Genomic DNA, 9331 nt, shown 5'->3' on the forward strand with positions numbered 1-9331 from the left:
ACACCTGGTCTTTTACAAATTTTCAATGGATCCTGTCCGCCCACCATTCAGGGGCCCTGCTCCTATCCACCCGTCTCACAATGTACGGATGCCAGGCTGTCGGCCACAAACTCCTAGACCTTTGAACTTACCTCTGGGAAGAGCAGTACCTACCGGCCGAGGTCAGGTGTTTGGAAAGCCAGAGGTACCCAGCACACAGAATCAGCCAGCACAAAGGGTAAGAGCACAACTGATTGCACAGGAGTAACTAACATACAGCTAGCTCACTTTCTGATCAGAGGAAGTAATGGATTTCAAAATGCATAAGAATCTGGGAAGCCCTGTACAAGATCAAGGCATTGTTTGATTTGTTTTCAATAAGTATATCTTATTGGCATACAGTTCAAATCCTAAAATTGTGAGTCTAGAAAAGTACCTCATAAAACACTAGATAGACTTGGATAAGCACTTTAAGTCAGTCCTCTAGTGAAGTTTGTCTGTCTGTACCTTCATCTATCCATTCACCCATCCATAATTGAATGGTTTGAGTGGTACAGCCTGTTGTTTTTGAGTGTTAAGATTTTTACCCTGTTTGGGCTTCATGATATTGGCAATAAGTCTTACATCTGAAGTAAAATTGCTAGATTTGTTTCTTTCAAAAGCTCTTTGAGCAAGTCTTAAAAAAAAAATATCATTAGCAGTTGTTATTGCAATGTGAATGTGTGTTCTTAATGTCCTAATTATATATTAAGAATAGTATTTGTAATTAATACATATCAAAGATAAAGTGTATATACAGACAGTACCTAATAATGCATTTTAGTTTTGACAGTACCAAATGCAATGTTTTCTAGGAAGAAAAATGTACAACAGTAATCTTGTATGTTTGTTTAGATGAATTACTTATGTATATATAGCTTTTATTCATATTGCAGCCCTAATTAGTATAACAGTAGTAAAGTTTTGAGATTACTGTAGGAAAATAACAATTTTGTTTTGGCTGTTCTTAAAGAAGACAAAACATAGAACAGGTTCAGTGCTATAGGTTTGTAATCCCAGCTCCTTGGCAGGCTGAAGCTGGAAGATTGGCATTTCAAAGCCAGTGTGGACAACTCAGACTCTGTCACAAAATAAATAATAAAAAGGGCTTTGGGGGGCTGGTGAGATGGCTCAGTGGTCTAAAGCACCTACTTAGAACAAGCTTAGCAAAGCACAGGGACTGTGGTTCAATCCCCCAGCACGACATGCCAGCCAGCCCCGCCCCCTGGCGGGCTGAGCTGGCTACACACACACACACACACACACACACACAAATAAATAAAATTTTTTTAAAAAGGGCTTGGATGTAGCCTAATGGTAAAGGGCTTGCCCAGCATGTGTAAGGCCCTGGGTCCAATCACCAACACTGCCAAGAAAAAGAAAAAACTAAAAAAACTCAGCTAAGTTAGATGCTCTAGCTTCTTTGAAAATTAACTAGTATACTTATACCCTGATATCTTGGGAATAAATTAGAAAAATCAAAAAAAGTATTTTTCTTTCGTTGTATTTTGTTATACTCTATATTAAGTCATGAACTGTGTGTGTGTGTGCGCGCGTGTGTGTGCATAGGTGTACTGGGAATTGAATCCAGGGGTGACAAAACCAAAAGCCATTTGGTTTTCTTTTTTTTTTTTTTTTTTTAACTGAGAGAGCACTTTTATTTACAAAAAGAATTTTTTTTTTTTTGCTTTTTTTGAGACAAGGTTTTGCTATACAGTTCAGGCTGGCCTTGAACTCACTTTGTAGCCCAGGCTGGCCTCGAATTTGCAGTGATCCTCCAGGCTTAGCCTCTCATGTGCTGGTTTGCAGGCATGTGCCACCATGCCCAGTGAGAACAATTTTATTTTGGCTCTTGGTTTTGGAGGTCTTAGCCCCTAGGTGGTTGGCTCCACTGGTTTTGGGCCTGTGACAAGCAGCACACACCAGGGGAAGTTAGTTCCTGTCAAAACGGAAAAGAGGAAGACGCTGTTGCCCTACAACTCTTTCAAGGGCACCCTCTCATGACCTAAAGCTCCACCTCCTCCAGGAGTGCCGCAGGATGGGACCAAGCCTTTACAAGACATTCCAGATGCCAACATTTGGTTTTCTTAATGTGTACTGTTTCTAATGTCATATCAGTTATTAATACACCCTCTTTAAAATAAATTTTTAAAAAGGTAAAAAAAGAAAAAAGGCTGGGGAGATGGCTCAGTAGAATAAGTGCTTCCCTGGAAAGCACAAGGATCTCAGTTCAATCCCTGGATCTGCCAAAAAAAAGAGAGAGAGTAGAATAAAAATTTAAGATTCTTCAAAGCAAGCAGTAATATGTAATCCTAGGTCCAATCTTACATAACTGTATCTGTTAATCTAAGCAACAGATTTGACGATAAAGATAATATATCCACCATTGTTAATCAGCTATTTTTTTTTAAATCTGTAACATGTATTGTTGTATGTTACCCTGTTTTTGTTTTAATTTCTGATTTTTTGTTCTTGCTTTTGGCTTTACTTTTCAAAATAAAATGCAATTTTAAAAAATAATAAATTAAGAAAAAAATTTTTTTTCCTTTGAGACAAGGTCTTGCTGACCAGGCTGGTCTTGAACTTTCAATCCTTTCGTCTCAGTCTCCCAGAGTGTTGGAATTACAAGTGTGTGCTGCTACATTTAGGCCAGCTTCCTCTTTCTCCTTTTCTTCTTTATTTGATTTGAGACAGGGTCTCTCTGTGTAGTTATGGGTGACACTGAACTTTCGATGTAGTTTAGGCTAGTGTTGAACTCGGGATCCTTCTGACTCAGTCTCCCAAGTACTGGGATTATAAATTGTACCACCATGCTTAATTTTATATCATGGATTTGTAACTATAACTATGCTTTTAAAAAAATCTAATGAAGGGGCTGGTGAGATGGCTCAGTGGTCTAAAGCACCTACTTGGAACAAGCTTAGCAAAGCGCAAGGACAACGGTTCAATCCCCCAGCACCACATGCCAGCCCGCCCCGCCCCCTGGTGGGCTGAGCTGCCCCCCCCCACGATAAATAAATAAATAAATAAATAAATGTTAAAAAAAATAAAAAATCTAATGAAGTGCCTAGTGTGGTGGTGCATGCGTGTACTCCCAGCACTCAGTAGGCTGAGGCAGGAAGATTGCTATTTGAGGCCAGGTTGAGCTACATAGTGCATTCAAGGCCAGTCTGAACTAAGTATTAGCAAGACCTTGTCTCAAAACAACAATAAGAACCTAATAAAGCAATTCAATGTGATTATAAGTTGAAAGTTTTTCACTGTATTGTAGCCTACTAGTGAACCTGAAAATTTTTTTTCCAATCAGATTTTATTGGTACATTTTAGGTATATATAATCACATTTATCACAGAGAATTTGTACTTGTACATGATATAATTTAGGTTTTTTGCTCCCCATTTCCCTGCCCTCCCTTCAACTCCCCTTCCTTTTCTAATTTATAAAACCTGTTTCCACTTTTCCTTTTTCTTTCCTCCTTTCTTTCTTTCTTTCTTTCTTTCTTTCTTTCTTTCTTTCTTTCTTTTTTTCTTTTCCCTTGTCCTTCCCTTTCCCTTGATCCTTTTGCCATTTGAACATTTTCTTCCTATGTCACAGTACCTATTATACATTTTGGTTCTTATTTATACTTTCAGTTTCTCACATGAAAAAGCAATTTGATATTTATGTGTGTGTCTCATTTATTTTGCTTAAGAGTGTGGTATCAAGGTACATCCATTTACTTAGAAATGTCTTGAACTTACCCTGTATGGCAGAGTAGTGCACCACTGTATTAAAAAGCCACATCTTAGGGCCAGCCAGATAGCTTAGTGGACTAAAGCACCTTTTAGGCAAAGCACAGCTACTGAGGTTCAATACCTGGCATGCTATGCTGGTCTCGCTCCCAGGGTGTGCTGAGACTGAGACTGGGTGGGGTGGCATGGGCCTGTAATCCGAGCAGTTGAGAGGCTGAAAACAGGAGCATCATTATGAGTATGATCTGTGTAGTGAGACTCTGTAGACCCTGTACTAAATACAAAAAAAAAAGCCACATCTTTATCCATTTACCATTTGACAGGCATTTGGGCTGCTTCCAAAGTTTGGCTATTACAAGGTGTGCTGCTGTAAATGTGGTATGTGTATATTGCTGTGATATGATACTTTTCACTTTGGGGAAAAGATACTCAGAAGGGAAATACCTGGGTAAAATGGATCTCTCTTCCTAGTTTTTTGATGAATCTCTCCACTGATTTCCAGAGTGTTTGCACCAGTCTACAGTCCCACCAACAGTGGGGAAAGATTCCTTTTCTAGAATCTCAGTGTGGTTTTAGTTTGTATCTCTCAAATGACCAATGATTGGAAAAATTTTTCATGTATTTATTTGCTATTTGTACTTCATCTGAGAAGTGTGTATTCATCTCAGATACCCATGTTTAGATTGAATCTTTACATTGGGAGGGTCCTATATTTTGAGGTTTTTTTTTTTTTTTTTTTTTTTTTTTTTTTTTTCGCCGAATGACCTCAGGGCAGGTTTGGCTGGCTTCAGTTGTGGGGATCGAACCACAGCAACCTGAGCCTGACTGCTTTGTTGAAGCAGCCACTTAAAGAACTGAGCTAAGGGGCAGGCCCCTAATTTTGAGTTCTTTATATATTCTAGATATTAATCCTTTGTCTGAGGAACAGCTGGCAAATTTTTTTTCTCCATACTGGTTTGTGTCTTCACTCTGTTGATTATTTTGCTGTGCAAAAGACTTTTAATATGATGAGATCCTACTTGTTGATTCTTTGTGATAGTTCCTGTACCAAGGTTTTGTTTATAACATCTTTGCCTACACCAAGTCTCCAAGAGTTCTACCTTTTTATCCTTCCATTAGATTTAATATTTCTGTTTTGCTATTTAGGCCTTTAATCCATTTCTATTTTAGTTTGATGCATGGTGGAAGACATGGTCTAATTAGAATCTTGGACATGGAGCATGCTAGTTTTTCCAGCACCGTTTGTTAATGAGCCTATCGTTCTTCCAGTAAATGTGTTTGGCAACTTTGTCAAAGATAAGGTGGCTAAATATGACTAAGTTGTTTCTGCATCTTTTAATTGGTCCCGTTGATCCACAGGTCTGTTTTTGTAGCCACTACCATGCATTTTTTTCATGCATTTTTATCAGAAGAGTTATGTAGTCTAACTTTAAGTCTGGGATTGTGAGGGCCCCTGTCTTACTTTTGATGCCCAGAATTGCCTTTGCTCTCTAAGTTTCTTCTGGCTCCAAATGAATTTTAGGATTGTTTTTTCTAATTCTGTGAAATATGCTTTTTGATATTTTAAATATTTTAAAAATAATTTTATTGAGAAACATTGCAGTGAGACAGTTTCAAAACTGATCAGTAGGACAGTTTCAATAATAAATAAATTGCACATTGTTGTCTCAGTGGTTATTCATTGTACAGGATGCAGACATGACATCCTGTCCACAAACACTATCAGAACAAATCTTTTTATTCATTGAATTAAGAGGGCCTGCCCATTAGCTCAGGTGTTTAAGTGCCTGCAGAAACAAAGCAGTCAAGCTCAGTATGCTGTGGTTTGATCCCCTCATCCTCAAGCTAAGCCAGATCTGCCCTGAAGGCATCCTGAGTGCCCCCCCAAAAGAATGTAGCTGTATATTTAATTTATTTTGGCAGAACTGGGGATTGAACTCAGGCCCTTGTGCTTGCCAGGCAAGCGCTTATTCTACTGAGCCATCTCCTTGGCCCCTTGTGCTTTTTGAATTTCAATCAGGATTGCATAATCTGTATAACAATTCTAAAGTATGTCCATTTTTACTGTATTGTTCTTCCTACCCAAGAACAAGGGCTTTGTTCCACTTTCTTATGTCCTCTTTTTTAAATTTTTAAATTTTTTTTTCCTTATGTCCTCTTGAAACTTTGTTTTCACAGTACTGTAGTTTTCAATGTAGAAGTCTTTAAATTTCTTTGTTAGACTGATTCCTACATATTTTATTTTTTGGATGCTACTGTGAATGGTGTTGTTTCCTTAATTTCTCTCTCAGAGAGTTTGGTGTGTGCCGGAAGGCTATTGATTTTTGAGTGTTGACTTTGCATCTGGCTATACTACTGAATTTGATTATTAAATCTAAAAGTCTTTTGGTGGAATTTTTGGTGTTGGACTTTGTCAGAAGTGTATGTATTGAGATATGTTTTCTGTCCTTGGCTTTGTTAATATGGTATTACATTTATCGATTTGTATATTTTGAACCATCCCTGCAGCCCTGGAATGATTCCTACTTCATCATGGTATATAATATTGATGATTTGCTGCATTCTGTTTGCAAATGATGCAGTAAGATGCATTCAAGTATCTTACTGAGGATTTTTGCATCTATGTTCATTTGAGAGACTGACTGGCTTGTGGTTCTCATAGTTGGGTCTTTCTCCGGTTTTGGTATTATGGTAATGCTTGCTATCAGGAATGAATTTGGGAGTATTACTTCCCTTTCAATTTCATTAAATAGTTTGAAATGTAGTGATATTAGGGCTTGTCTGAATTTCTTGTAGAGGCCAGGCATGGTGGCGCATGCCTGTAATCCAACCCTTTAGAAGACTGAGGCAGGAGGATCACTTTGAGTTTTAGGCCAGCCTAAACTGCATAGTGTGACCGCAAAAAGATGGAATAGAATAGAATAGTAGAATAGAATAAATTTCATGTAGAATTCAGTAGTGAAGCCAGGAATCCCAGCACTATAATCCCAGCACTTGGGAGGCTGAGCCAGGAGGATGGCTGAGTTGAAGGCCAGCCTAGGCTACAAAGTAAGTTTAAGGCCAGCCTGAACCAAATAGCAAAATGCTGTGTCAAGGAAAAAAAAAAAAAAAAAAAAGACAATACAAAAATAAAAAAAGAGCAACTGCAGCAAAAAGAAAACAGAATTCAGCAGTGAATCCATCAGATTCTCAACTTTTCTTTATTGATAGGTTTTTAGTTACATCTTCAAGTTCATGGACTGATATTAGTTTATTTAGGATTTTTATATCTTCTGATTCAACTTTGGTAATTCTTATGTATCTAGAAATCTGTCCATTTCTTCTGCATTTTTGAACTTACTAAAGTACAAGTTCTTCAAGTAGGTAGAGATGATCTTGATTTCTGCAGGATGCATTGTGATTTTACCCTTCTCATTCCAAATTTTTTGGATTTGAGTCTTTTTCTTTCCTTCTTTGATAAGGTTGGTAAAGTTTTATTAATTTTAATCCGTCAGAAAACCAACTTTTCATTTCTTTGATTCTTTGTCTTTTTTTCTTAGTCTCCATTGAATTAATTTCTGCTCTGATCTTTATTATGTCCTCTCTCTTACAAGCTTTGGGCTTGACCTAATCTTTTTCTACAAGCTCAAAGTTCAACATTAAGTTGTTTGTTTTAGCTCTCTGTTTCCCCAATAGAGATATTCACTGCTGTAAATTTCCCTCCTAAGATGGCTTTCATTGTGTCCCATAAGTTTGTTTGTTGTTTTGGAATTATGTACTGGTTGATACATTGTGTCAACTTGAGAAGTTTAGAAGTTCAATTAAGTGACTCAGCAGGGAACCAGTATTCTTAGTTGGTAAACATCCTCATCCTGTGCAAGAGGAGGGCATGGACACTGTGTGAATTCTACACCCTCAGCCCCAGCTGCTGCCCTTCTCAAACCTTTCCTTCCTTCATTTTGAGTTGGGATATTTGTCCCAGCAATGAATGAAAAGTAACCAGGACAATTGCTTAGTTATATGAACTGTCTAATTTCTTAGTTTCATTGTGACCTTGTGGTGGATTGACAATTGGTCAACTCGTAAAACTCAGCTGAACTGAACCAGCATGGTGCTGGGTGTGGGAGCGCCACGCCCCCAGCATAAGAGGCAAAACTGGAGAGGAAGAAGAAAACAAGGAGTAGTTGGTGTTCCTGGAGGAGCTTGTCACACTGGCTTTCCTGATGAACTCAACTGTTCTCATTGTTTCAGGAGCTTGGGACTTTGTTGTCACTGAGAATGGCTACAGTTCACTTTGGGGGATGTCTGGTCCTCACTTTGAGCATCACTTCTTGGCTCTAGAGATGGTGCACTGCTCAGTCTCACAGCTCAGTCTCTGGAAGGAGCTTGTCCCATTGGCTTTCCTGATGGGAACTCAGCTGTTCTCATCATTAGAGGAGCTCAGGACCTCACTATTGCTGAGGATGGCCGTGGTACTTTTCAGGGGAGCTCTGGTTCTTTCTTTGTGCATTGCTTCCAGTGCAGACCTCACAGCCTGTTAGCACAGATCCTTCATTGCGCTGGCATAGACTATCTAGCTTCTATCACTGACTTTGGGGCCTTCTTAGTGCAGATCCTTGAAACATTCCTGCAAGAGACACTGTCCTGGGCTCTTGGCCTCCAGTTGAACTTGTGGAGAGCATTGTCATGGTTCTAGGTCTTCAGGTTGACTCATGCAAGACATTGCTGTGGAATCCAGGCCCTCTGTGGACCGATTTTTTTACTCTCTAAGTATATGACTCTTTCGATGACAATCTTGTAAACTGTGTTCTGTATTGTTTGCCTTGCAAACCCCCTGGTGATAGCAGACTCAATATTTGTTCAAAAGGGTATTATTTACTTTCCATATGTTTATGGAGTTCTTGTGGTTTGTTTTGCAATTGAGTTCCAATTTCATGCTCTGTGACCTGATAATATGCATGGGATAACTTCAGTTCCTTTGTATTTACTTAAGCATGTTCTATGTAATTTATTTTGGACAAAATCTTGTGTACAGCTGAGAAGAATATGTATTCTGATGTTGTGAGGTGTAGGACACACTGTAGACATCCAGTAAGTCTGTTCAAAAGTTTGGTTCAATTATATTTTATTGTTGATTTTTTTGTCTAGTTGTCTATTTGTGACAGTGGGGTATTGAGAACCCTTAATATAGTTGTATTAATGCTTGAATTTTTTCATGTCCATTACTATTTGTTTTAAATAATTGGATACACTGGTATTTAATATATGCATAGATACATGTATACACATATATGTTATATGTATACACATGTTATATATGTAAATGTATATCATATATAGATATATATGCAATGTATGTTTATACATATATGTTATATATGTATAGATATACATATGCATGTTATATGTGTGGAGATATACATATATATGTTATATGTACACATATTGTTCTCTCTTCCTTTTGGATTGTTCTCTTTACAATGATATAGTGACTTTCTTTCTGTCTCTTAATCAGTCTTGACTTGAAATCTACTTTGTCTGCAAATAGAATAGCTACCTCTGCTTTTATCTAGGTTCCTGTTGAATGGAGTATTGTTTTCCAT

General features: G+C 38.0%; 1 protein-coding gene across 1 annotated transcript in view; it reads left to right on the forward strand.

Annotated features, from left to right (window-relative positions):
* Piwil2 (piwi like RNA-mediated gene silencing 2) overlaps positions 1-9331 on the forward strand; it is an 89161-nt gene continuing 79830 nt past the window's right edge. Inside the window, exon 1 of the mRNA XM_004630649.2 lies at positions 1-217. Coding sequence (XP_004630706.1) covers positions 26-217 — 192 coding nt within the window. The 5' untranslated portion in view covers positions 1-25. The remainder of the gene's footprint in view (positions 218-9331) is intronic.

This window comes from Octodon degus, unplaced genomic scaffold (assembly GCF_000260255.1).
Source record: "Octodon degus isolate 3935 unplaced genomic scaffold, OctDeg1.0 scaffold00036, whole genome shotgun sequence".
Classification (NCBI taxonomy): Eukaryota; Metazoa; Chordata; class Mammalia; order Rodentia; family Octodontidae; genus Octodon; species Octodon degus.